This window comes from Rhinolophus hipposideros (assembly GCF_964194185.1).
Source record: "Rhinolophus hipposideros genome assembly, chromosome: 5".
In the NCBI taxonomy this organism is placed as follows: domain Eukaryota; kingdom Metazoa; phylum Chordata; class Mammalia; order Chiroptera; family Rhinolophidae; genus Rhinolophus; species Rhinolophus hipposideros.
In genome coordinates this window covers 27,876,440-27,904,040 of record NC_138051.1, presented here as the reverse complement: position 1 = coordinate 27,904,040, position 27,601 = coordinate 27,876,440, and the positions used below count along the sequence as shown (strand labels likewise).

Here is a 27,601-nt window from a genome sequence, read left to right as displayed (position 1 = left end):
GCACTAGGGAGGGTCCCTAACTTCCCTGTCTCATACACCCTCTGTGGTCAGAAAGCCCTTCCCCAACCCTGCCCTCAGTTCTTGCTGTGGTTTCAGCCCATTTCTTTTCATCATATCCTCTGCCTGACAGCTACTGGGTCAACTCTGCTCTTCAGAGAAAGTGGGGACGCTGCAAAGGGTAAGGGACATCCATGACCACCATTACACTTGGCATCTTTCCTGAGAGTGACAGAGTTGGAAGGGAAGCAGGAAGGCTCATGGTTAGATTGAAGGAAAGACTTTTCAGTCCTTAGCTTCTACATGAGAGTTCAAGAGAGGAGGAAGGAGAAGAGTGACACTCTTGGGTGCTGTTTCCCTTTCTACAGTCCTGGTTTCCCCCTTGGCAGGGCAGGTCTGAGGCACCACTGCCCCTACTCCCTCATGCCTTTTCCCTGTGCTCAGTCTCTACTTCCTCTGTGCGTTTAAGGTGGGACTAGACAGTCAGCTGGGGGAAGGTAGGAGAGAGGGGGTGCTGACCTCCTTGCTCAGTGCCCAGATCTTAAATCCAAACTCATGGGGCAGGGTAACCACATGGGCAAGCACAAGGCAAGCGGTGGGGGGAAGGAGAAGAAATTGGAGTTCTGTGTGATACTGCGGAGATACTTTGGACTTTGGCTTCTACCAAGAGAAGGGAGAACTGATTGCCTAGAATGTAACAAATCATTTTAAATGATAAGAGGGATGTGGGTGCTGGAAGAGGGCCCTCTTCCCCCAACTCCTCTCATAGCTTGAACCCAAGCCAAGGACAAGCTGACCTCTTTAAGTCATGAACTCAGAACCTAACCACAGCTCTAACCTGTACTTCCTATTAATCTAAAAATCTACTTGTTCACACAAAATGTAAAGATACCCAACATTCTGTGCCCTCAATCTGAGCCCATTTCCCCTCTCTAACTTCCCTCCCTCCTCCTACTGTATGACACAATTTATTACTTCGTGCAGTTCTCTAGTCTAGACCTGCATCTGAGGCCACACCCCAGCCTACTCACTCCTGCACCCCCCTTTCCTCTCGTTGCCCCTTCTTGGGCTCTTCTCATCTGGTTTCACCCCTGAGGGTCCTTCTTCCTGCTGGTCTCTTCTGGAACACAAAGACTATCCACCCTCCTAGTGTAGGGAAAATATAGGAGTTTCAGCCCCACCCTCAGGAAGATGTGTCTTCCCCCTCCCTTGCTCCATGGTACTTCCTCTCTGGCTGACTTTTAGCTGACAGCACCCAGACCTGGGGCCAGACCCCGGGCACTGGGACGGATCTGGAGATAGGCTACACCACCCTGCTCTGACCCTGGGATTGGCACCAGCTTCCAACCAGTAACCGGCAAAGCCTGTAAGTAAGGATCCTGGGAGGAGAGGAGGTGGTGGAGGGGCGGGTGCAGCCATGACAAAAAGTGAAAAGGAATTTCTGAAGAAAGCCTGACCAGGGGTAAAAGGACTCAGGAGGATTTGTTCTCTCCTCTCTATGAACTCCTCACTATCCGTGTTATTCCTGGTGGACCCTGGGCATCTCTGGGGAGAATGGGGAGGGGATTGGAGGGTGTCAGTGGGCCTGAGGGGACTAAGTGCAGAGGACAGAGGAGCTAGCCTTTTGAGGGGTGCAGCATTGGTAAGGAAATCTCCCCAGATTGGTTCTGGGTTTGAAGGTGTCCTGAGAGAAGGAGGCTGAAAGGGTCTGGAAATGCTACCTCTGCTGTTGCTGTATATTTTGCAATTGGGTCTGTTGGCAGGAAGGGGCCCCAGGGCCCAGTTAGGAAATTAGTCTTTCTTGTCAGTGGGATCTCCTACGACAGGTCAGTTGGCAGTGACAAGGGCAGGATATTGCAAAGGTGCTGCTGATCTTGGAGAAAGACTAGTGCACTCTCGCTAGGTTTGTCCATGCTGTCAGGAACGCCTTGGCCCCCTACCCTCATGTGTGTGTCCACCTCACTCTCCAGGTCCTTGCAATGGACAGGAACGTTACATCTGCCGCCGCACCCTCCTCAGGAGGTGCCATGTTCATCTCTCTGCTGACTATCGTCCTACTGTCAGTGGCTCTGGTGGTGGGGCTCCCTGGCAACAGCTTTGTGGTGTGGAGCATCCTGGTAAAGATGAGGAAGCGCTCTGTCACCGCACTGCTGGTGCTGAATTTGGCCGTGGCCGACTTGGCCGTGTTGCTCACGGCCCCCTTTTTTCTCCACTCTGTGGCCGGAGGTACCTGGATTTTTGGAGTGGCTGGCTGCCGCTTCTTCCACTACGTTTGCGGAGTCAGCATGTATGCCAGCGTCCTGCTAATCACGGTCATGAGTCTGGACCGCTCGCTGGCGGTGGCCCGCCCCTTTGTGTCCCAGAAGCTGCGCACCAAGGCGGTTGCCTGCCGCGTGCTGGTAGGTATCTGGTTGGTGTCAGTTCTGCTGGCCACGCCCGTCATCGTGTACCGCACCGTGTTACAGAAAAACAGGAGCGTGGTCTGCTTCCCGCAATACCCCAGTGAAAGACACATGGCCTTCCATCTGCTCTTCGAGGCCCTCACCGGCTTCCTGCTGCCCTTCCTGGTGGTGGTGGCCAGCTACTCCGACATCGGGCGCAGGCTGCAGGCCCGGCGCTTCCACCGCAGCCGCCGCACCGGCCGCCTGGTGGCGCTCATCATCCTGGCCTTCGCCGCCTTCTGGCTGCCCTACCACGTGGTGAACCTGGCCGAGGCCGGCAGAGCGCTGGCGGGCAGGGTCGGCGGGTCCGGGCCAGTGGGGCAGCGGCTACGCCTGGCCCGCTATGTGTTCATCGCCCTGGCCTTTCTGAGCAGCAGCGTAAACCCCGTGCTGTACGCGTGCACTGGCGGCAGCCTGCTGCGCTCGGCGGGCATGGGTTTCGTGGCCAAGCTGTTGGAGGCCACCGGCTCTGAGGTGTCCAGCACCCGACGCGGGGGCACCCTGGGCCAGACACTGAAGGGCTCCCCTACCTCCCCAGAGCCTGGGCCCGCCGAGAGCCTCACTGCCTCCACGAACCCTCTGGAATAAAGAGACCTGAACCAGGCCTGGGGCGGGGTGGTGGTGGAAGGACGCTGGTTTTCCTCCTGGCAGAATGCTCCTATGCTGGCCTGACCCAAATCTGCACCTCGAGAAGGTGCGTGGGGGTGGACCGGAAGAGGAGGGAGGGGAAGGGCAAGTAAGGGCTGAGTCAGAGCCTGGCTCCCCTGGGCAGCTTTGCAATTAAAACTGAAGTCTGAAATTGGGTCAATGCTGTGTGTGGAATGTGTGTATTATGGGGGTGCTCCTGGCTGCCTTAATGGGGGTCCCTCTCAATAGTTAAGAGGCATATGCTTTAGTTTCCCACGAGTTTCGGTTTTGGAAGGGACACAAAGACAGACATAGCAATCAGACTTGCACCTCTCTCCCCCATTCTGAGGCAGGTGGCCTGCTGATCATACTTAGAACAACACAGGTCTGCAGCTCCTGAAGGAGCTGACCCAGGAGGACCACCCACATGGGCTAATTAATCTCTCCAGGCTCCCTGACTCAATGGACTTTCTGAGAAAACTTAGCACTGCTGTGAGAGCTCCACCCTGAAGCCAGTGATAGTTACCATTGTTAGCATGACTTCAACTGCCTGCAAGTAACCATCCTCTTCCCCAGAATTTGTCACATCAGCAGTCTGCCAGCCCCCCAAACACACTGGCACAGGGTGATGCTGAGTTTCCTCTGTGACTGTGGCCATTCTTCTGAAATGAAGATTCCCCCAAATGAGAGGATGAGCCATTCTTTCCTAGGGACGGCTGTTGTCTTAGAGAGCCTCTGTTCTGAAAACATTTTAGGAAGATGATAATAACAGAGGCAATGGAGTATTTTTTGAATCTCTCCCAAAAAAGAGCAACGAAAATCCATGTGCAACCTCTACAGCAAACCTAGAGTGTCAAGATACCCTGATAGACCCCAAAATATGAGCAGGTGGGAATGAACGATGGATGTTTTAAAACCACATAGTATCAGACTCTGAGCAGAAGGATGCAGAAGGAAGCAAGGGGGCATGTGAGGGACCTAGAATTGGAAAACCCGCAAACCGACTAAAGGCCCTCACTGGAAAGCATTGTGGGTCAATATGAGAACAGCATCTGAAATGGGGAGGGACCTAATAGATTTCTCCAAGGCCTCTCACCCATGCTGCATAGTAGGCGCATAACAGATGTTCATTTGGTGCTTGTTGAATGAATAGAGTTCATATGACATATGACCTGAAGATTCCTTCCAATATTTGTGGGTGGGAGCAGAAAAGGACAAATCCTTGCTTTGAATCATGTGGCTAAAATTCTTCATACTTCCAAGGTTTACAAAATTGTGGAATCAGGTTGGCAGACAGGCAGGGAGGCTGAGGCAGTTCTCGTCCCGAGATTGTGAAAAAGAATCACTCCCTCTAATACACTCATGCTCACGCTAGCACACATGCTCTCAGTTTAGCCTAAGAAGAAGCAGTCCCGCTGCAAGGAAAGGAGAAGGTGATCCGAGCTATATCATTAGCTTCTGACATCAGTTGGCTCCAGACATACCAGCCTCTTTATTGAGGATCTTAGAGGTAGAGAAGAGGGAGTGGGATCTTAGCCTAGGGTTGCTGAGGGAGGTCCTGCTCGTGTCAAATCTGTGTTCAGGAAGTAGGTGCACAGCTGCCCTTTGCCTTTGACCTTAATGATACCCCGGCTATAACAGGTATAGCCTAAGGACTGCAGGGCTCGGGCGGTCTCCTCAGTCACCTGCAATTAAAAGGGGTAAGGGAATGTGGGGGTAGCCCTATCCTTATCCCCTACCCCCATGCCTCCAACGTGGCTCCCTTACTTGGATCTTGCCCAGGACTCCTGTACTCTCCATGCGGCTGGCCACATTCACTGTGTTGCCCCAGATGTCATATTGTGGCTTCTGGGCCCCTATCACTCCGGCCACTACAGGTCCATGGTTCAACCCTGACAAGAGATGTGGTAAAGAGGGGAGAGATTAGAGGAGAGACAGGGGAAAAGAAAGCTCAAGGAACTAGGGAGAAGGGCCTGCGGGGCCTTCGAGGAAAGGAGCATGGGGCTGGAGGAGTGGGCTTAGGGAAGGGAGTGGGTGCGCCTCATAGCTCCTACCCCAGCAGCTTCATTCCTCATCCCTGGAGGAAAGCCCAAGGGTGAGCTGGGGAGCATCTAACGAAGGACTTGAGGAGGGAGAGCTCTGGAAGATAAGGAGGAGGTAACAGACTGCCCCAGCAAGGGAAGGTACTTACCCACACGCAAGCGGAAATTGTTGAATGAGTGCTTGTTGATGACGTCCAGCTTAGACCCAAGGGCCACTGCAAACTCCACCATCGTGCCAAGGTGGCTACAGCTTCGCTCAGCATCCTGGCAATGGACCAGCCACCGGGATGGGTCAATGAGGGCAAAGGAATAAGGCCCGTTTATGGGCTCATCAACGAAAGCCCAGGTGAGAGTTGAAAGGTAAGGAAGATATGCTGTACCTGCTGTGCATCCTGTCCAGAGGTGGCATTTAAGCCGGTAGCTGCCATGTAGGTGCTGCCGATGGTTTTGATCTTCTCCACCCCACTGAACTTGGGCTTGGAAAGCAGCTGTATGGAAAGGAGGCTGTGTCCCCAGTCTTTCTTTCTCTCTCCCTCCTCTCTCCCCGAAGCCCAGCCCCAGGATTTTGGAGGCTAAAGGACCAAGTTGTGGGGTCAGGAATGGTGGCAGGAAGGAGAGTTGGTCATGGATGGAATTGCTGGAGATGGCAGAGCTGCGGGATCAGAGGAGAAGCAGGAAAGCTGAGGAGAGCAGGATGGGTCTCATGGCCAGGACAGCAAAGTGGAAGGAAGCACTGGTGGGGAATTTTAGAATCCCAGATATAGGATCTGGGGGACCCTTGGAATTGTCACCTCATCAAAATCAGCAATGATCTCATTGAGCAGCCGCAGACACTCTAGTCCCTCATGATTGATGTTGGATTCAGAATAAAACTCCTTGAAGTCTGGGATCGAGGCGAAGAGGACACAGACACACTCGTAGGACTGGTGGTAGAGATCCTGGGAGGGCAGGAGGCTGGGGTGAGCCTGTAGGCCATGTTCTCCTCCCTCCTGTCCCTGTGTCCACATGCTTCCCTCTCTGTGTAAGAAGGATTGGGCAGGAGGAGGGAGGCGGAAGGCCAGGTTACCCCAGGGATGTGATTCAGGAGTCAAAGATTGAGTCTCACGTGATTCAGAGACAGACAGAGGTTTGGGGTCAAGATCACGTCACAGTAATGTGAAGGGAGTCACTTCTACAACTGCGATCATGTCAGTGGGAATCATGTTTATATCCTCTCTGTTGCTGAAAGTTGTTAAGTTAGTTAAATCAGCTTATAAAGATAGCTACAGTTTGCAAAATAAAATAAAGCGATAATAGGGAAAATGGGGCAAAGGGAAAATGAAGATAATATGGTAAAGATGGAATCAGATTTGAAGTTGGTTCGCAAAATGGGTGCCATAAAGTCCTTGTTAGTTCTAGATTCTGGCTCTGAGATTTCTAGTAGCCAATGTGAAGACAGAAATGGGATCAGTTATAAGATTACCAGTGTCTACAAGAGAAGAAATCAGAAGCAGAGCTATTCCCGATCTTGAGAACAGAGAGCAGGTGGTGGGGTCATAAGGCTGTGACAGTCCATAGCCCTTGGACTGTTTCTTTTAACACCTTTCAATACAGGTCAAGTGCATTTCCATAGCAGAGAGTGTAAGGTGGTGGTGGTACAAATAAGATGGTGTATATGTGGGTGACCTTCTGATGGTTGAATACAGCAAGATATTTGAGGATACAGAGCAGTATCCTCAAGAGCAGTAGCATCCAATAGAAGTTTCTGTGGTGACAGAAATATTCTTTATATGTGATGTCCAATATGGTGGCCACTAACCACATGCATCCATTGACCATAGGAAATGTGGCCAGTGTGATTGAGGAACTGAATTTTCCATTAATTAATTTAAATTTAAATGGCCACACATGGCTAATGGCTACCGTACTGGATAGTGCTGGTCTAGAGAAATCAGTGGACTGTGTCCTCCACACAACTCTCATTAACACTCGACGAAGCTTCTGAAAGATACGGAGTGGTCATGAGTTGGAGAGGACGTTCTTTCCAAGAACTTGGAACGCAAAGATTCTATGTTCACCAAAGACAGAGACTAAGATCTCGTGAAAATGGGAGGTATGTGATAGGGACATGGAGGGGCATGGGGGGCCACCAGATCCACTATGGGGGAGCCCAGAGAAGCTGGGCCAACAGCCAAGACTTTCATCCTACATTAGTCCCTATGGCATCTGGGCCTCAGGAGTCAGCGGTGGGGAGTCACCTCGTTGCGCCGGTTCTGGCCAATGAACTGGGGGGCCACATGCGCAGGGAGCACGTTCTCCAAGAGCAGCCGAGTCAGGTTCTCCATTGTCTCTGTCTCCTCCCGCTCCTGCCTCAGCTTCTTCTTCCACAGGAAGTCCAGACGACAATAATACTCATTCTAGGGAGGGTCACCAGAGGACCGTGGGGAGACACAGTACAGGGGGATCCCCAGCTCCTGAGTGTTCATCCCCACTCCACGATGCTTAAAACCATACCCCCCTGCAGTTTAGAGATAAGGCTTAAGGTGGCACTATCCCTGGGGAGACTACCTTGTAACTAGATTCAAATTACAATGGGCAGAACTGGCAGCAGATTTTTTTCTTAAGTATGGGCTTTCCTAGATTGGAAGTGGGAGGGAGGAGGCAGGAGAGAATTTGAGGGTATTCTCCTCGAGGAATGAGGGATAAAGAAAGGGAACAGGAAATTTCACTTAGCACCTTCCAATGGTGCTCAACTGGAAGGACTGAGGCTCAACCCTGGCGACATCAGATTAAGGAAAGGGTGAGAGACACCATGTGACAAATACGGGGACCTCCACCTCACTCTTCATAGGGAGGCCCTGGAGGGCTGATCTGGGTGACTTACCTGCCGAGCCAAGACAAGGAGCGTGAAGAAGAAGATGAAGAAGGAGATAGCTCCCATCAGTTTGGGCTCCTTCAGCACCCCTGGCCTGAGGAGGCCACGGATCAGGGTTGTCCCTTGCCCTGCCCCTCCACCACAGTCTCCCCCTGTCCCCAGAGCCCATGGAGCCCTCACCCTCCTTCCCGCTTTGCCCTGTGGATGGTTCAGGACAGTGAGGTGAGCACAGTTCTGCCCTGTCCCATCTCGCCCCATCCCAGAAGGCCTGGGCACCTCCGTCCAGTGGCCGTGCGTACCTGGAGTCCAAGGGGCCCGGATAGAGGCGGGCAACGAGGCAGTCGGACAGCCAGGCATGGGAGTTCAGGAAGAGGGAGCAGGACGCCACCAGCCACAGCAGGAGCAGCAGCAGCTTCAGTTCGAAGCTCATATGCAGAAAGAGGGAGCAGGAAAGGAAACCCAGCACGCAGCAGTGCATGGAGTACTGTGGGGCCAAGCAGGCTGGTCAGGAGGTGGGCCATGTCCCACAGGCAGGGAGACACGTGAAGGCTCCTGTCCTGCCCCTCCCAGGTCCTAGGTGGGGGCAGCGGGTGTCATACACACAAACACACACCAAGGGCGACTCATATCTGTCCCAGTCCACAGGATGGAGTGTTTCTTCAACTAAGGAGATGGAGGAGGGTCCAAGGAAGGTTCTGGAGAAGGAGATTCAGAGCTGTATGGGACACTCACCGGAATGCTGATGAGAGGCATGGACCCAGGGAGCTCCCAGGAGAGGTTGAAAGCCATGGAGGACACATTGGAAGCCCAGAAGGGGCAGTTTGATGCTGCCGGTAAGAAGAACTGCAGAAGGAGATAAAGAGCTGAAGTGGGCAGGCAGCTCCTTGGGCACAGTGGTGACTTGTGCTGGGTTTCAGCTGACCCAGGGATAAGTCAGGGCCAGACTTCTCCAAAGGAGCAGATGCCACGATTTCTGGTTGGTGAGGGCCCTCACTGGTGCGGGGAGCGGGGATTAGGGGCGTGGGTGTCACGGGCGCTAGTCTGCCGTGGATCCACTGTGTCTTTTGCCAGTCAGTCCCACTTCCTGGGCCTGAGCTTCCTCTTCTTGGCTGGGGGATGGTCCTAAGGTTCCTTTCACACAAAGACTTCTAGGAGTGATTCTAAGTTGGGAAAAATCAGCCAAACTCCACTACAAAATCACAGTGCGTGAGCTAAGTAATGAAGATCTGCCTACATAAAAAAAAAGATAGGAAGGCTGTCCACCAAAGTGTTCACAATGATTACGCCCGGGTGGTAGACAGCGGGGGACTGTCATTTTTTCATTACTTGTCCAACATTTCCAGCATTCCTTGGCCCTAGTCTAGCTGTCTTCCCAAATCCAGAGGTCCCCTTTCAGACTCTGGCAGGTCCAGCACGCCCTAACGGGGGTGCATAGGGCCCCCTCTGCCCTCACCAGACTGGTAATGGCCATGGCAAAGACGAGGAGGATGGTGGCGGTGCTCAGCGTGACGCGCAGTCCGGGCCGCGTGGCCACCAGGCCGGATAGTGCGGGCAGCCAGTGCAGCATCTTGGGACCTTTGAAGACACACCTCTGCGGAAGGAGCATGGGAGCCTTAGTCACAGGGCGGGGCCGGGCTGTGGTCAGAGTCCCAGCTCGCTGCTTCCGCCCCATAGCCCACCTCACCGTCAGGTGCTCTGAGAAGCAGACGAAGAGAAGGAGGAGGAAGAGGAGGAAGGTGACGCTATAGGTGATGGCCAGAGCTGGGGGCCTAAAGGGAGACAACAGTGAGGCCGTGAAGAGCCAGAACAGGCTCCCTGTGTGGGGGAGGGTGCTATGCCATCTGGTTGGAAGACGTGGGGAGAAGTGGTCTTGGGGGTCTCAACTGGCTGCTGATGGGGTGTGGGCTGATAAAAGACATTACACGACATGGAAAAGCTGAAGGGTCTAGGGCAGTGTTGGTGTGGGACAGGAACTAATAAGGTAGGGAGAATAGTAGAAGGGGCCAGGGGGCCCACAAGAGTGGCTGAGGCCGCATCAGACTGGTCTCCAGGCCTTCAGGCCAACGCTCTTTCACCTGGCTGAAACAAGTTTTGAACAAGTTTTGAACAAGTCCTTGCCCCTCCTAGCAGTGGACTAGGAGTGAGGACCTACTTTCTACACCCACTTGCTGTGAGATTTGGGCTTCTCAATGGGTACAACACCTCCTTCATGGGAATGTTGTTAGAATCAAGGGACAGGCACGTGAAAATGCTCGGGATCACAGGATATCCACAATTCACGGGATACACCATAGTGAGATGGGGGCTGTGGTTATCACTGTTCCCCAGAACCCGTATTTCCATTTCCTCAGTGGGTCAGTGTCTGAGGCCAAGGGGAAGTCAGCAAAGGAAGAAAGTGGGCGTTGGGGATCAGAAAGAGTCAGATGGTCTGTTGTTGAGAATCAGGGCTTCCCTTACCTGGGGCTCTCTCACCTGTTTGTCACCAGCATCTGGATGACGAAGTTGGAGAGAAAAACCAGGAAGGTGCAGGCTGCATAGTATTTAAAGGCGGGGAGTGCGGAGAGTCGATACTGGAAGGGAGGGGGTCAGGGTGGAGATAGGGACACCCGTGCTGCTAGTAACCTTGAAGGTGTCAATCCCAGGCCACAAGAGGGTCCCCCAGCCTCACTGTCCCACCCTCCAGTTCAGTCCCAGGTAGCCCCTACTGGCTAGTTCTCCAAGGAGCTGCCCTCCTCTCTCTCATCACCATCCAGTAACTCAATCTACAGGGTAACTTTCCTTTTAGAGAGAGACACAAGCCTTTCATTCACGCCCAGGATCACAAATTGAGCAGAACTGGAGAGGAGAGTTGGGACCACAGCGACTGTATGCTCCCCAGGGAAAGGTTGGAAAATGCGGTGATGCCTGCCATACGGCCCAAGCCCACCTCTTTCTCCATCTCCTTCTCTCGGAAGTATAGTGTCAGTGGGTTGAAGTCCTTTGACTGCTTCCACTGTCTGGTGGGAGGTGGGAGGGCGGACAGTAAGCCCAGGAGAGGAAACAGCAGGGCAGGAGGGAATGATTGGGTGAGGCTTTCCCCAGGCTAGAGGAGGGAGGGCCCTCTCTCCCCTTCAGGTCACCAGGGCAACCCCACCCCCTCCCGACCACATGAGCCCAGGGCCTCCAGCCCTCCCAGCCCTCTTCTGTTTTCCATACTTTTGAGAGTTGAGCTGTTCGATGACCTGGAAGAACTTGGCATCCCCAGTGTCCAATTCATCGTCTAGTCCCCGGGGGGTACGGCTCCTGCACAGTGAGAGCCCACCCTTTCACCACCGAGACTTTCAAAAGCATCTATGTGAAGCAAGAGCAGCCCCCACCTCCCCAAGAATGGAGGTAGGTCACCCAGAAAGTCCCACTGTCAACGTTGCTTGGGCCTCCTCACCGGTCCAAGCTCCACTGGGGGCTGAAGGAAGCCAGGGCCTTCTCCTGTTGGGAGAAAACAGGGTGGGGGGAAGATGGGAAGATGGTGAGCCTCCTTGGGACCTCTCTGCAGTCTTTGACCGTGAGCACTTGACCTGGCTGTTTCTCCTGCTTCAAATGACTTCTCTCTTTTTACCAAATCTCATCTGCTCTTAAGGGAAGGTTCAAACCAAATTTGCTTCTTAAAGGTTCCTCCTGACTCTTCAAACTCCCAGGGTCTTTATACTCTGATTTCCTCATAGTTTTTATCACTTATGAGGCAACCCTGCATCTTCTATAGGCTTGAGGGGCTGTTGCTTCCTTGTCTCTCATTTTCCTTAAAGATCACACAAATTCCAAAGGCAGGGACTTTCCTATCACCCCGGATGCCAAAAATATCCTTGTTGGTGTGAGTTGGAATGACAATGCAGAACATTCAGACTCCCCTCTGACCTTTAGTGACAGTTAGGCTGAGCTGGGAGGTGGTCGGGGAGGAAAACAAACAAACAAAGAAACAAACAAAAATGGAGAAGAAAGGGAAAGAGGAAGAGAAACAAACTTGGATACAGTCATTTTCTTCTACACCCAAAGGGCTGTGCAGTGTGTGCAGAGATAAGAAAATGATCAGCAAGCGAAGGGAGTGAGGACGAGCAGCAAGGAAGAGGGTAAAGTGCTCTGACCACAGCCCAGGGCAAGATGTGTGGTGACCTTCTTCCCTGCTCCCCTGGGCGCCTGTGAAGGAAGCAGGGTCACAGGGGGCCCCATCATCCCCCTGGACCAGAACCTTGTGTATGTGAGAGGAGAGGGAGAAACAGACAGAGATTGAGAAGTATGTTCTAGGCATGAGCCCATCTATGCAGCTACGCCTGGGCCTAAGTTTTTTCAAACTCCCTACCTGTCCCCCTACCCCATGCCTTTAAGTTACTTGAAGGCAGGGAAAACATCTACTTTTGTCTTCTCAGAACTAGCCTAGTGCCTGCCACATAGTAGGTGCTCAAAAACTGTGGACTGATGACTGTACGAATGGGATCCACCAAGCACAAACGTGGCCCCACAACCCCAAAGTTCCACACTGTTTAAGAGTAAGCCAGTTGTGATTCTTAGGATTTCTAACATGGGACTGAGACCCTGAAACTTCAGGTGCTGAGAAGTGAATTTCTGGGTGGGTGAGGTGCTGCCTCAGGAGATGTCCCAAAACAAGGGGCTCCTCCATCCTGACACGTCTTAGCCTGCATCTTAGGGGAGGATTGGGGAGGTCTGGCATGGGTTTTTGTGGGCATCCCCACCACGGGGATTGCACCCAATGTGTCTCACATCCCTGGGCTTCCAGCAACACCCCACTCTACTCCACCCTCACTCTGGCGGCCTCATCCTGAAACAGTCTGTTGGGTCTTGGGTCCTCCTTCCTCTCCCTCCTGCCAGCTCCCTCCTGACCTCTCCCCTACCCCAGGTTGAGGCTTGAAATTAAGTATCCCCCCAAACAACTGCTGTCAATGTCCCCCCACTCCCCAGTGGTCATTGATCTCTGGTCTGTTTTCCTGCTGGATGAAAATGGAGGGGGATGGAACATGGAAAAAGTACTCTGGTGTCATCCCATAAATTCAGCAAGGTCTACCCAGTAGAGAAGTTTCTGAGAAAATCTGTAGAAAGGTAGCTGGGAATGCTGATCAGGCTTTGGGAAGATCAGATAAGATGGAGGAGAGCCGGCTGAGGAACCTAGTCTTAGGGCAAGCCTTTAGGGAGATACCCTGCGTTCTTGTATGAGGGTTCTACTTACTGGTCATCAAGCACCAACTTCAAGAGCCAGGGGTCCAGGCTCCTCCACTCGAAGGTGCTATGTATATAACCAGCTAATTGGCCCTGCCCTAGCTTCCCCTAGACAAGGGGCAGGCCCACTCCCTTCCCTCCCTCCCTCCCTCCCTCATCCCTGCCTGCTCCTGGGGACTTCCTTCTTCAAGGCCATGTGAGATTTTCACTGTCACCCATTTTATCTGCAGACAAGTGCTGGAGAAGAGGGGCAACAACCATTGCCCCACCTTCCCAGTCCTAGTGAAGCTTGAAGTCACAGGAATTGAGTTAAAAAGAGACATTTCCTGATGGGAATGGATATGAGCACTGGCTTCAGAGTCAAGAGGAAGTGGGGTACCAGGAAAAGAGCTTCCTGAGTGGAGGTTGGGGAGCAATAGACATGATGTCTGTGGGATCTTGTGTCTTCTCTTCAGTGCGCTCAGAAAGCAGTCATCTGTGCCCTTTCTCTGGAAAGAAGGGCAAGGACTGAGCCAGTGACTGGGGTGACCAAACAGGTTAGGACCTGGGGATGTCATCAGGTGACTCAGGGAGGCTGGGAATGGGCAGTGTTGGGGGGCGTTATGTAAGTGCTGGAGCTCATGAAGGAAGTGCACATACCGGGAGAGGAGTGGAGGTGGACAAGGGGCTCTCTACATGGCTCAGGTGAGCAAAAGGCTTGGCTGCACCCCAGGACTCCAGGTAGCGGGTCATCAGCAGTGATGGACGCATCTTGGGGCCTTCGAGAGTGGACAGCAACCCTCCTGCAGTGCCCTTCTCATCCTCCTCCTCCGCCTGGAGCATATAAAGGCTGACAGTCAAGATCACAAAGCCTTTCCCATTCCCCCCACCCCAACCCTGACCTGCCTCATGCATAGTAGGACCCAGGAACTCAATCTCCGCCATAGGAGAAGAGACCAGGCCTGTGGCTGTGGGTGGTTAGGGTGGAGTCCAGGCGGGGCTTTTACCCGAGGGTCGATGACCAGGTAAGTAGGCTCCCCTAGCTCTCGAAGGTATGGGTCCCGATGCTCCATGGCTGCGTCCTCCACAGCATAAGCTCCTGCCAGCAGGGCCAGGGTAGCCCGTGTGATATGGACTCGTCTGGAAAGAGGGAACCATGGGAGTCAGGGGGAGGGCCTCCAACCTCTCATTTCTTTCAAGGATCATTCCTGGAGGTCTGATTTCAAGGAAGGCCCTGTGCTACAAGAGGTGTCTCCAGCTCCCTTCCCTCCCCCCTAGGATCTCCCTGGGCCCCACACAGGATCGTGCTCATTGTAAGGAACTATGAAGAGGGCAGCAGCCTTGGGGAGGCCTTGTTGGTCTCTTGCTGCTCTTGCTGTAGCCTCCTGGAGCCCCAGGTCTCACCCTGGCACGCCACCCGCCTCCATGTGGTTGGCCAGTGTGACATCATGGGACCAGACATCATATTGCCACTTCTGTAGCCCGATGACTCCGCAGAGCACGCTGCCAGAGTGCACGCCCACACGCATGTTGATGTCCACACCTGTGGCTGCCCGCAGTTTCCTGAGTAGGGTGTGTGTTTGGGGGGGAAGACAATTTGAATGCTGTCTTCAGCCCTGTGCGGGCCATCTCCTCCCTCTCTCCAGGATGACTTCCACCACCCTGCTTGCTCCTATCCCACATCTACGCCTCGCTACTCCTGCCCGCCCACATGAGCTGACCTGATGGCCCGGCACATGTCCAGACCCATGCGCACGCAGTTGATCGCGTGATCTGGCAGTGAGAGTGGCAGCCCGGAGACACAGTAGTAGCAGTCTCCCAGGATCTTGATCCGCATGCATTCGTGCTCCTGGCAGTGTGTGTGTGCAGGGGGGAGGGGGTACCTGGTTAGAGGCCAGAGGAGGCAGGAGGCAGATGGGAAAAGTGGGAGCGAATGTGGTATTCCTGAACTTGTGAGGTTGGGAGTGTCTAGGTTAGATCTAGGGACTCTCCTTACTTGACATGGGGCTGACTGAGGTCTCCCATGCAGGTGCCTTTCTCAGAAGGGTTTCTCAAGGGTTGGGATGTCTGTAGCCCTCTCCGGCTTTGGTGTGTGTAGGGGTGTATCCTGATTTGAGCATATGAAAGTAGCCTCTGGTGTGGGAGTCCCAAGATTAAGGGGCTTGGGGGCATGCCTGGGGTCTGAGCAGGTGGCTGGGCCAGAGATTTCCCTTAGAAAGGCCTCCTAAGGTCAGACTATCTGAAAATCTGTCTAGATTTGGTTGCAGTATCCAGAGATGCCTGTATTGGGGCTCAGCATATTTGGGGTGCTGTGGTTGGGACATTTGTGGAGATGCTGAGAGATCTCTCCAGGTCTGAGGTGTGCGGTGAGCAGCTCCATATCTGGGGATGTTTGAGAGGTTTTCCTACTTCTGGTGATGAATCTGGGAGCCCATGTGTGCTCTGAAGTTGGACTGGGGTCTCATAAAGCAGGAATTGCCCCTGGAAGAGGCTCTCCAGGGTGTAGTGTTTGAAGCTGGGGAGGGAGGATCCTCTGACCTTGGCGATCTGGTCGAACTTGCCAAAGAGCTCATTGAGCATGAGCACCAACTCCTTCGGAGAGCACTCACTGGCGAGCCGTGTGAAGCCCACGATGTCAGCATACAGCACACTGGGCAGGGCAGACTGGTCAGCAGGGCCAGGGGCTCAGCCCACAACCCTCCTTTCCAGCCATCCTTCCCCATACCTGACTCCCTGGTGCCTCTTCACGTAGAGGCTGTGGAAGTTGTTGGTGCTCTCTGGCCGTGACCCCTGTCCAGCCTGCAGCCGTGCCATGATCTCCGCCTTCATCTCTCGGGCCAAGTAGGCAGGAAGGATGGACAAGAGAAGGTGTTCCTGGGGGATGTCACTATGAGCACTAACCCTCCTGTACCCTAAAGCCAAGAACCTCAGTCCCCCAGGAGCCCCCACCTCTCTCCAGTTCTATTAGACGTTTCTCAGGGCGCTCCCCTAGGTTTTCCCAGGGCTGATTACTTTTAGGGACTGAGCTCCCAGTACTAATGTCGAAATTAGAATCCCATACGTTTTAAAGTGCTTTCACAAGAGTTAGTTAGAGTCTCCCAGCAACCTTTCAAGGTGGGCAACAGCCACATTTGACAAAGGAGGAAATAGAAGGTCAGGTGACCCGCCCAAAGTCATTCAGTTTGTGAAGAAGCCTGGTTGTGTGATCTAAGTAACCCCTCACTCCGAGCCCGGGTCCCTCCCCACCTGCCAAGGCCCACTGACCTGGTGCTTCTTTTCGGTGTCCAGCCGCCTGCGCGAGTGCAGGGAACTAAGCGCCTCTCGGAAGGTGGCGCGCAGCGCGCGCTCCATCAGCGCCTTGTGGTACGCTCCCACCACGTTCCCGCACAGGAAGAGCACAGCGTTTGCTGCCAGCTGTGGGTGAGGGTCAGCCTCAGAGGGCGCTAGACCCAGGTTGGGTGGGGGGTACCTATGTATGTAACTGGAGGTGTTATCCAAAGAGGCTGGGGGAAGACACTACCTTAGAGACCTAAGTATTTCGAGACAATCGGTGCCACATTGTGGGATCCGTAAAGGGCGCTTCTCCTGCCCAATTCCCCCTGCTCCAGACTTTGGCTGCTGCACCAACATGGCCTCTTAGGTCTAGAAACCTTTGCACACAGGTCCCCCCTGCGTGGAATACCACTCCATCCACCCCCTGCCTTCCCCCCCCCACCCGCCCCTGCACAAAACTAGTTAAGCCTCCACGTTCGCATTCTTTGTGAGGGCTCCATCATCTACATCTGTCTCCCCCCCCCCACCCCCCCCCCTCCTGTTGAACTCCCCTGCCGGTGGGCCCAGAGCCCTCTTCTGGTGTTTGCAGGCATGGAGCTGCATTGGAGTACCACTCTGCGCGGGCACAGTCTGGATCTGTGATTGTGCCCTGCGCCCAGCGTTGCGCCTTGTTATTCATTCACAGCTCAGCAAACGGTTGGTGAATGCCCAGACGAACAAAGCAGCGCCCTGCGGAGCTGGCCCTGGGCGCAGCCCGTGCTAGGTGCCTGCTCACCTGCTGCAGCAGTGCGGGCGGTGAGTCTGGCTGAGGCCCAAGATATAGCCCGAGGACCAGCAGGTGTGAGAATGATGAGGCGAGGCCCGCGGCGGCGGCGTCCCGCATGCCCAAAGGCAACATGGCATACGTGGTGAAGATGACAAAGAGGAAAAAGGACACCTGGGGGAGGAGGGGAGGGCGGAAGGAAGTTGCAGGCCGACGCTGCTGCACGGCTTGCTGCTAGTGTCGTGTTGCGAGTTCGAGGCCCGTGCATGCCCCTCCCGCCTGCTCCACCTGCCGCCCCTCTCACCTGGTCCCAGGCGCTCACTACGCCCCCGGTGAACAGAAAGCCGTGGCCTAGTGCAAGCAGCGCTGCCCACACGAGACCTGATAGGGGACGCGTCCAGCGCTGCAGTCGCTGCTCGCGAGAAGCTAGGCCCAGCAGCAACGAGAAGCCCACCAGTGCCGAGAGCACTGTGGTCAGGAAGCCTGGGTCTGAGGACAGCTCCTGTGGGGTGGGACGTGTAAGGCAAGATGGGGATGTGGAATTTGGGGAACTCATCCAAGAAGAGGAAGAAAGGGCAGACAGTCAGGCCATTCCTAAAAAGTGTCGCAAACCCAAGTACAAAAAGGAGGCAGGGCACCTCCACAGGCCATTCAGATTAGGTTGAACCATATGAAATCACCGATAATTTGTTTTTAATCTACGGAGCCAGCAATCTCACGCGGTTCAGCCTAATATCTCACTTGTATGCTGCAGCGGAAACCGAGCCGTGGGCCATCTGCCCAGACAATCTGACTCCAACCCCATATTGTCCAGTTGTGAATCTGTGACCTTTCTGAGCCTCAATTTTCTTATCTGTCAAGTAGGAATCGTAGCGCTAACCTGGAGTCCGGACGCAAGTGAAAAATCCTAGCTCACAGAAGGCCTTTAGGAATGAGTGCATCCAAAGCTGGCCAATTTGCTGGGGATTCCCTGCCCCGACACACAGCTAGGAGTTTGGGGTCCCGCGAAGCAGTGCTCTGGCAGCAGGGGGCGCCGGGAACCTCCCTCTCCGCCTGGGCTGCGCTCCTGCCACCCGCTTCAGGGCACAGAAGTTCGGCTTGTGTCCCCGCCCTTTGTCCCACCCCTTCCTGGACTTTGAGGTGGACCAGCAAAGACTGGTCACATCCAGTGATTTTCCCACCTTGCCTCCGAAGAGTGAAAAGAAAACGTGGAGCAGGATGTTTCCAGAAATGAAATGGAAAACCCATTTTCTCCCCCAAAAGAAACTGGAAATGGAATTATCTGGGGACTAAATTAAAGAGAGATGGAGGGTGCCTTCTGGGCGTCTGCGGGTACAACTGCCCACCGCCCCTAAGAAGGGAAGAAAACCAGGAAATGGATTCCCACGGGGCCCTGTGTAATTTACCCCTGGAAAATTGGAAAATCCGGTGTTGGATTTATTCTAGAACTAGTAGATTACAGAAGCTCATAAAGTCTGTCAGTATCCTGGGAAATTAGAAGCATCTAGGGCTCAGTTATCTCCCTGTGCAGACCCAGAGACTGTGGCCCAGAGAGGTGGAGTGACTTGTCCAGGGTCACTATAGTTCCTAGCAAGGTTCAGCGCTTCTTTCCTGGGTCCCAGCAAAGAGAGCAGGCACATCGAAAAGAAGACCCCCCCACAAGTCCCAGCTCCGAAAATGCCCCCTAGGCAGTGACCCTCCCCCGCCGCCCTTGAGGAGGCACCCGGTGCCAGAGAGCCCGCTCACCCTGCCGCTGGCCCAGGCGACAGCGAGCAGCGCCAGGAGCGCGCAGAGCACGATCACCAGCAGCAGTAGCAGCAGCGGATACTGCTGGCTCAGGCTGTAGTAGGTCTCGTAGAAGAGGTCTTCGCTGGGCGGTGGCCGGGGACTGAAGAGGCGGGCCATGGTCCCCCCTGCGGCGCGCTGCACCGCCCCGCCGCGGGCACCCGGGCTGGGGAAGGCAGTGGTCCCCGTTACCGCCTGCGGCCCCCGCCAGCCCCAACTGTGTCCTTCTCGCCTGGTCCAAGCCCCTTCCACCTCCAACCCCAACCTCTCGGCAATCCCATCTCCTTGCAGGCACTCCCTGTGGCCTCCCAGTTGGCAGTGAGGGCACTGCCGCTCCTCCTTCCTCAAACCTGGATTGCGGAGGTGCCCAAGCAAAAGCCTCATCGCCAGGGCTACAGGATTTGGGACTGAAGCCAAAGGAACCCCGGTTCTCCCTATCTCCCAACTCACCGCCGGCGAGGCTGCTGCAGCTGAGTGGGCTAGGCCCTGGGAGGGAGCCCGGGGGGCTGGTTGCGGAGTCACTGCTCGCCGCCGCGAAGCTAGTGGCTCAGAGTCCCAGAGGACAGGCGCTTCCCTCCCGGTGCCGCGGCCCCCTCCCACTTCCCCGGTGGAACAGCCCAGCCCTTTCCCGTGCCGGAGCCGGATTCCCCAGGTCTCCTCCCCCACTCTGACTGTGTCTCTTAACACCACCGCCGTCTCCCTTCAGTCCCCTCAAGGGAGAAGAATGCGGACCACCGGAGGGATGCGACGACGGGGTGAATTGGTCGCCAAGTGGCAAGTGTCAAAACTGGTGGAACGCTTGGATGTGGGGAGACTGAGGAAGGGCTGGAGCGAAGGCTGGTGAGAATGTAGGGAAGTGCGCGGTACCAGATGGGGGCTAGAATCTAGATGAGGATGGGAGCAGGAGTTCATCCCCATGCCCTGGGGCCTGGACAGCAGCTGCTGTGGCTGTGTCTAAACTGTCAATGCTCCCGCCATCTCTAGTTCCATGGGAGGGGACACTTCTGTGTAGCTTTGTGGAGTCGGCTTTCTACTCCCAGACACGAACTGAGAACCAAAGGGCTTCTGCCTCAGAAGCAGCCTGCACATGAGTGTATGTGGGGGAGAGAAGTGATAGGATGGGTGCTGACCTCTGAGAAACTGGGGCAGGGTGTGTCTCTCATGCAGGGCACTAGACGGGCTGAGGTGTGTAAATTTCCATGGAGACCACCCCCTCCATGCCCCACTGGTGAATCTCTGTAGCCAAGGAGACAAGAGGGGTAGTGGGACCATAGCATCTACCCCCAGAGTTTGGGTTTAGGGTAGGGTTTTGCCCGGCTGTAGAGGAAATGTTCTGCCCTGAGATTACAGCAGCCCCAGGAGCCAGGCTTCTGGGATTCCTTCCTGCCACCAGCTGGGCCCTGACCTTGTGTGCCATGACACGACCCACCCCCAGTCCTCAGCATCCCGCTTCCGGCCTCGGTGAGACTTCAGTGCCGCCCCTCCCTTGATGTCAGCTCCCCAGCCTCTCATCCTTATCCCTTCCTGCCTCTGGCTGATGCCTTCGCCTCATGTGCGGTGCGGTGCTCTTGTTAAGATTCCACCACTTTATTGACTCCTGGGGCACAAAGTCAGTTTGGATACATGCCTCATGGTCCTCAAAAAAAGTCTTGGCTAGCTGCCTCAAGTCCAGGAGGCAGGTCAGACGCTTCCTCAATTCCTGCCATGATGATACCAGCTGGGTGGCTCAGTCCAGGAGTCCGGTTCTTTCCGCACTTCTTTCGAAGCTACTTGTGGGAGGTGTGTTGCCCGCCCCTATCCATATGGCTAGGTCGCCAGTCTCGCGTGGAAAAGGCAGTTTCTCCTTGTATTGTCATGTAGTTGTTGTTTCCGAACTGTATCCATTGGCTGTGATGGATGGCAACAGATGGGTGCCCTTTAAGAAAGAGAAACAGCAGTGGTGGTGGTGGGAAGGTTAAATCAGCACTTCAGAAGGAGCAACACGGAAGAGGGGCAGGAGCACCTCCTATTCACCCTGAGGAAATGCAAGGATGGGGCCTCCCAATGAAGGTGTGAGGTGTCTTCTGCAGGCTGCCCCTTCAGAACTGGGTGTGCAGAAGCTCAAGAGGGCTGGCAACGGACATCTCTGACCCTGATATTTGGGCCTTTTCTGCTAGGAGGCCCTCTAGCCTGACATAGCAACAATGGGATTTTGAGGTTCACAGAACTGGTGCTGGGGAGCCAGAAGGTCCAGGGGCAAATCCAGGCTTTGCTGTAATCTCAGTGGGATCCAATCCCAGTGAGTGTCAGTTTCTTCATTTATGAAGTGAGAAGGTTGAGGTAGATGGCTTCTAGCCCTTTCTCTTTCTCTCCTTACCCAAGGTACCCTCAATCTGTATGTGGACTAGAGGACGAAGCTGGTGGAAGAATTGAGCAGAGGAAAGGAAGGAATGGAGAGTGGGTACCTGGTATTGGATTTGGCCCCTGCTCCCTGGGAGGATTCGGTATTGGATTTGGCTCTGACTCCTTGGTAGGTCCGTTGGTGCCACCTTTCTCAGGCCCCTGTAAACAGCACAGCACTCTCAGGCTCTCTGTCCTGGGGCCTGTTTTCATGGCATACCCCCTTGACCCCAAATTTTCCCTGGCAAGGGGACAGGATTTGCATCCCTTAGTCTCACCTGATTCCCTTGGGGTCTAGCACGTGGTGGCCAAGCCGAGGTGGGGCTGGGCTTCTGGTTTCTGAAAAGTGAGGTCTCCAGATTTGGGGGGGGTTGGACTGCTGAATCAGAAGACATCCTTGCTATTTGGGCATGCTGAGTCTGTTCTCCCTGTGCCTCCATCTTCTTAGGAAGGTTTATACATTTTTCAGGAACAGAGCTGGGCAAACCTTTCAGATTCAGGTTTCGCATCTCAGAGACCATGGAATCAGGGCTTTCTGGGGTTTCCCCAGGGCCATCCATTTCTGCCCCTCCTGGGCCTGGCTCAGAGGCAGAAAACCTCCTGTGCTCAGACAGGAACTTCTTTACCTGCAAGGACAGGGGGACTTTGCTGGGTGTGGAGGTGGGAGAGACAGAGCAAACCCAAGGAAAGAGTCTCTTGGTCCATAATCTGTTGCCTGGGAATTCAGGGGTGGGGTGGAGAGAGTGGGGATGAGGTTCAAGGCATAAAGAACAGTGGTCAGTGGGGAGTCACTGGGTGACCACAGGAGCCATCTGGTGCTATCTCCGCCCAGCTCTTTGTGTGTGGGTTGGTGTTGGGCACTCACTATGGACACTGCAACATCCATCTCTGTACCAGTTACACCTGTATTCTGTACCAGGCGGAGGGCTTTCTCAGTATATTGTCTGCAGTCTGGAGAGAAAGCAGAGTGGGTGGCAAGTGAGCAAAACTTCTTTCCCAGGCAAAGACCCTGCTGACAGATCCAGGCCTGCCCCAGCTACGAGCTAAATGGCCAGCTCACCTTGGAATGAAGGCCTGTCCTTGGGCTCATTGCTGCAGCAGTCCTGCATTAACTGCGTCAGTCCTTCTAAGCCAGGAGTCTCAGGGCTGGGCTGGGGCAGCTCAGTCAGTGGGGGCCGGTTCTGCCTCTCACACACGGCTTTCTGCATCAGCGATATCTGGGGCACTACTGGGGTGGGGTGGGAGACATGAAGACAAAGCATTCAGGGTATGAGGGGCCACCTGCTCCATCATGGAAAGTGGCAGGGAGTGCAGTCCAAGGAAAGGTGAGGAGGGAACAGGACAGTCTAAGCAGGTAAGCAGGAAGAAGAGGGTTTGGGGACTTTCAGGAGGAAGGCACCTGGTGTTAAGGATCCCAGAGTCTGCTTAAAGCCTTACTTTCAGCTTCTTTTCCAGCTACCACTTCCCACAATAGGATCCCGAAGCTGCAGGAGACACAAAACTGGCAAGTTGAGGCCTGGCCCGACTGCTGGCAAGACTCCTCTCCCATATACCTCCCTCTGGAAGGGCCCAGAGAGGTGCAGAAATTGGGATGTGTGTTTGGTGTGGGTACCTTACCTGTAGACATCACTGGCCATAGAGGCCTTCCGGTTTACATCAGCCAACAGTTCTGGGGCTAAGTAGGCTAGGGTGCCCCCTGACTTCCCAGATCCTACCGTTGACCTTGAGCCTCCCAGAAATGTGGACAGGCCAAAATCTGCCAGCTGCAAAGGGAAGGGAAAAGGAGACGGGAAGGGGTGGACAGGGCCAGGTAGTTTCCAGCATCACCTTCTTTCCCCCAGAAGGTGCAGGCCTAGCCTTGTAAAGGGGGTGTGGAGGGTTAGGGGAATGGTAGGATCAGTGAGGTCCTTGGTTTGGGGGCCTGGGTCCCCTCTCCATGGGACTGGGTTAAGGGCTGAGTCTCGTGGGCTGTCAGCCATGGGTCTTTGGAGGGCCTCGTGGGGTGAGCCCCATAGTAGAAGTAACTGTGTCAGTTAGGGCTCTATCACTTGGTATGGCAGAGGCTAACGCTGCCGGGTGGGCCTTGACATTTGGGCAGCCCTGTGTGCAGAGGGAAATGCTGAGGGTATTCAGTAGGCAGGGCTGCAGCAGCTGCTCCGTCCCAGTGGGTGGGGCTGGAGCAGCTCTGGGGCAGGACCTGGTTTAGAGACTGGGCTGGGGTGTGGATGGGCTGACCTTGACGTGCAGGTCTGCGTCCAGCATGACGTTGGAGGGCTTCAGGTCCCGGTGCAGAAGCACAGGGTTCAGGCTATGCAGGTAACACATCCCAAGCACTAACTCCTGCAGCAGGCGGCAGAGGAAGGGCCAGGGCCGAGGGCACAGGGGCTGCAGCAGCCCTACCAGGGAACCATTCTCCATGAATGGGGTCACCAGAGCCGGCCCAGACAAGTTGTCCCACTCCAGCTTCTCAGTGACGCCCAGCAGGAGCAGAATATGCTGGTTACGCAGACTTGTCATAGCCTTCACCTCCCTGCATATCGCCTTCCTATACTCCAGGAGAGAGTTGGAGTCACTGCTCTGCTGCTGGGCAGATCCCTCCCTTCCCCATTCAGGATCTGCGGCACAGTGGCCTGCCTGCATGCAGCTGGGGCACTCACGAGTTCACGATCTTGACCGCCACCTCAATACCCCACGACTTGTGTTGTGCGCAGAAGACTGTGCCGAACCCACCTTCACCAATGTACTTCGGGTTCTTTAATTCCTCGATGGACACCAGGGGGGCTGAGGCACCGCTGGGCCTGGGAGAGGGGGCCTCATTCACCAGCTGGCCATGGCTTCAAGTCTGCACTGTTCTCTGCTGTGACCCCCATGACTCAGCAGGGTGGGTACAATCCACAGCCTCCCCTGTGGGCCCCACTGTCCCCCAGCCTCGGCAGGGCACAAAGCAGTCCCTGAGCTAGCCGAAGGGGTATCCTATGTGTTCCATTCTCTACTCACCATAACTTGTGGCTAGACATCAGTCTGGAAGGTGTGAGTCCACATGGATGGAGTGACTTCTCTGAGTAGAGTCTGTGGCAGAGAGGGTTGGGGGTGGGAAGAGAAGTCAATCTCTAGGCCACCTCACTGATTCCACTTCCTGGGTCTCTGTCCCTACCAGCACTGAACAACTTCCTTATCCGACAGGCGCCTCTACAGTCCCGCCCCAAAGGGGCAGGAGGGGGGGCAGGGTAGGCAGAACGGAAGTTTAGTGCTTATCTTTTCTAACTACTTATTTCCTTAAGCACCTGCTGCATGCCACAGCCCAGTTAGATGTCACTGGGCATTTAGGGTGTCATGGAAGAAGTCCTCACCTTCCAGGAATCCATAATCAACTCACTTCTACAGCCAGTGTCTCTCCCTCTTCCCACAGCATTCCCAGCTCCACTACCTGCCAGGCCTGGGCTAGGGCTGGGATGGTGCTGAGGAGGATTTCATGGTCCTGGGGCTCAGTTCCCCCACAACTGCCCTAAGATTATAGCTAACACTTCTGTAAAGCTTGTCATGTGCCAGGTACATATATGAGTTTATGTAATTCTCACATCGACCCTAAGGGCATAAGCACTGCTTTTATTACTTTTTTATGGGTGAGGAGAAGGAGGCACTGATAGTTTACCTTGTCCAAGCCAGTGAGGAACTGACTTCAGTGCCTGGCACTCTTATCATCACAGTAAACTTTCCTATTTTCACATAGGCTTCAGGGCTGTACCACTCAGCTAGTGGTGAAGGTGGCTGAGGAAGGTGTGAAGTGTCCGACGGTGTGATGAAAGGTCCCTGTCTGTATTCCTGCCCAGTTCCTGATAGCCACTCTTGCTGAGGCAAGTCACTGCCATTGGCAGTTGCTGAAACGGTGTATACGCAGTGGGAACACCTCGGGTCCTCCTTGCTCTCTCCCCCATGCCAATTCCTCCATGCAAATTCCTTGGTGAATATACATTCCCCACAAGTACATGCTTTGGACAAGGGCCTTTTAGAATTTAGGAGCTTAGGGAACCTTACAGATTTATGGTAGACAAAGGTTATTTTACCCGTGCAAGGCCCGACCATGGCTGGAGATTGTGGGAGCTAGATACAGCTAACTCTGGGCACTCAGTCCTTCTTGGGGAGACCCAACCCTGTGGGTCATGTGCCAGCTGTCACTGGAAGGTCTTCTCTTGGTGTGCACTTTTTAGTCTGTCTGGTGTTTCATGGGCTGTGCTGGTTGGAGAACAAGTGGTCAGCAGTTAATTGTGTTTTTTAGAGCAGCTGGGAAGTCTAGAATCCAACTCATGAATTCTGGTGGAGTCCATCCATGCGATTTTGGAGGTATTTAGGGAACTCTTTGATTATAGCCAGTTTAAAAGCCAGTACGTGGTAGGCACCCATAAATATTTGTTGAATTGAATTAATAAGTGAACAACCAAAACTTCTGGGGCTTCCTTAAGACTCTGATCATCCCTGCTGGAGCTCTATACTCACTGGGAGGAAAGAGGAGCTTGGGCTTCTTTATGCATTAGGGGCTCTCACCAGCACGGTTGACAGAATCCATCTGAAGTAGACTTTATTACAGAGAAGCGGTGGTATCTCACAGACTATAAAGGCAAGTGCAGCAGGGTCTCAAAAAAAGTCTAGTCAGGAGCTAAGAGCCATCAGAGATGTCAGCCCATGGTTCTGACATCTCCTTTGGTAGAAGACTCTGGGCTCTACATTGGGGCTCGCTTGAAAGGTGTTAGAGGGGTGTTTCTATGGTTGGATTTCTTTAGATTGGGACAAGATCCGGAGAATCAGGGGTAAGCCACTATGAAGCACAGGGTTGGGGACAGTCAGAGCCTGTCCTGCTGTCTGATTCAAAATAAACCAAACCCCTTTAGAAGAAGGGGAAGCAGGGATGAGAGTCTGGAGTGAGTGCCTGAGAAGATCCTCTGCTTTTGTTAGGCTGGCCCTGGCAAGGCAAAATTGATTCCTAGATTTTTGAAGCTCTGAACTTTTCTGAGGCCTGGTGTCCCTGACTTTAGCTATCCCCGACTTTTGGAGTCTACGTGGGTGTCTGTCATTCCTTCAGTTCTCTGCTCCTGATTATCTTTGCTTACCTTCAGCGCACCAGCACACGCTCTGGTTCCCTATCCTTGGTTGTTGCGGGTGGGGACAGAGGATGTGGTCTTTCTTCTTGGATAGCCTAGCCCTAACTAACTTGCATCTGTTGTTTGATTAAGAGATTCTAATCATAGACCAAATGGCATTAAGGTGATGGCAAAAAGGATTATGGAGAATTTTCATTTTCCATAGTGTTTGAATATTTTCTACTAGCTTATATTACTTTGATAAACAGTTAAAGAAGGCAGAAGATCATAATGTATACAAAAAATTAGTTATAAGGATATTAACTGAAATGTTATTTAAAATAGTGAAAAATAGAACCCTAAAATCCAATAATAAAAAAGACTGAGTGAATTATTCAACGGAAGACTATGTAGCCGTTAAAAAGATGCTCTTGACCTATATTTATTTATATGACGGTTGTTGATCGTATATCAAATGGAAAAAAAAACAGGTTGTAAAACAACTCGTATGTACCACATAATCACATTTTTGTTTGTTTTTAAAAATTCTTTTCCAGTGGTATGACTGAGTTCTCAAAAGCCTCCCATAGCAGAATACTTAAATGCTATATAAAACACAACAAACACATATGTTAAAAGTTCCTTAGTGAGCTCCCTCAAAATAAAGGCAATCTCCCAAAGGCATCCCCTGAAATCAACAAAATAAGACAACACAAAACAAAAGGTATATAGTGCGTAAGCAGAGAGTTCAACTAACTAGAAACCTAGAGCTTTGGGGACTGGATAAAGGCATGGGAAATTAGGGGAGAACCAGAGCATAAGCCTTAGGGCCTAGAAAGATGGAAGAGCTAAATGTGAGACACCCTCATCCCCGAAAAGCTGGGACCATCAAAGAGTCAGTTTTTCTCACTGGAAAGAAAAAAGTCTACTTGCTTCCAGAGGGAACCTATAAGGAAATCTGTCTAGGCTGTAGCACTAGATGTTAAAATGAATAAAAGTGTTAGTTTCCACGTGCGACCTGTTCTCTTTCCCTTTGATCGAATACACCATAAGCTGAAAATTTTAAGTGGCCCAGCAGAATTATTAATTCCCCTGGAGTCCAGCAGAAGCAAACTGAGTCCCTTAGAGGAAAGCATCCTCAATCCAGTCTTCTGGATTAAATTCACCCAAATATAAACTCA

General features: G+C 53.5%; 3 protein-coding genes across 4 annotated transcripts; 1 reads left to right on the top strand and 2 right to left on the bottom strand.

The window, feature by feature from the left end:
• Nucleotides 1-1,976: 1,976 nt before the first annotated feature.
• Nucleotides 1,977-3,026, top strand: LTB4R (leukotriene B4 receptor; the record flags this gene model as incomplete). Its single annotated transcript, XM_081048511.1, has 1 exon — nt 1,977-3,026. The coding sequence occupies one exon, from the start codon at nt 1,977-1,979 to the stop codon at nt 3,024-3,026; it is 1,050 nt and encodes a 349-aa protein (XP_080904637.1).
• A 1,210-nt stretch (nt 3,027-4,236) lies between these two features.
• Nucleotides 4,237-19,572, bottom strand: ADCY4 (adenylate cyclase 4). 2 transcript variants are annotated; one of them, XM_081048625.1, is made up of 26 exons: nt 19,417-19,572; nt 18,928-19,132; nt 17,486-17,683; nt 17,194-17,355; nt 16,410-16,559; nt 15,871-16,019; nt 15,684-15,795; nt 14,867-14,994; nt 14,550-14,708; nt 14,153-14,285; nt 13,806-13,979; nt 11,383-11,426; nt 11,157-11,243; nt 10,888-10,957; nt 10,434-10,531; nt 9,646-9,730; nt 9,415-9,552; nt 8,694-8,804; nt 8,261-8,445; nt 7,971-8,055; nt 7,345-7,503; nt 5,899-6,045; nt 5,488-5,595; nt 5,257-5,371; nt 4,833-4,957; nt 4,237-4,750 (listed from the first exon to the last, which is right to left on the bottom strand). In XM_081048625.1, the coding sequence occupies exons 2-26, from the start codon at nt 19,084-19,086 to the stop codon at nt 4,598-4,600; spliced, it is 3,234 nt and encodes a 1,077-aa protein (XP_080904751.1). In that variant the 5' UTR covers nt 19,087-19,132; nt 19,417-19,572; the 3' UTR covers nt 4,237-4,597. The 2 variants fall into 2 exon arrangements, with proteins under 2 accessions (XP_080904751.1, XP_080904750.1); XM_081048624.1 differs by having other exon boundaries at nt 15,555-15,795; nt 19,417-19,527.
• Nucleotides 19,573-20,539: 967 nt separating this feature from the next.
• On the bottom strand, nt 20,540-24,533 carry RIPK3 (receptor interacting serine/threonine kinase 3). Its single transcript, XM_081048000.1, has 10 exons — nt 24,343-24,533; nt 24,003-24,143; nt 23,581-23,890; nt 22,963-23,108; nt 22,783-22,829; nt 22,406-22,573; nt 22,211-22,296; nt 21,624-21,971; nt 21,411-21,507; nt 20,540-20,881 (listed from the first exon to the last, which is right to left on the bottom strand). The coding sequence occupies exons 1-10, from the start codon at nt 24,360-24,362 to the stop codon at nt 20,733-20,735; spliced, it is 1,512 nt and encodes a 503-aa protein (XP_080904126.1). The 5' UTR covers nt 24,363-24,533; the 3' UTR covers nt 20,540-20,732.
• Between the last annotated feature and the right edge of the window lie 3,068 nt (nt 24,534-27,601).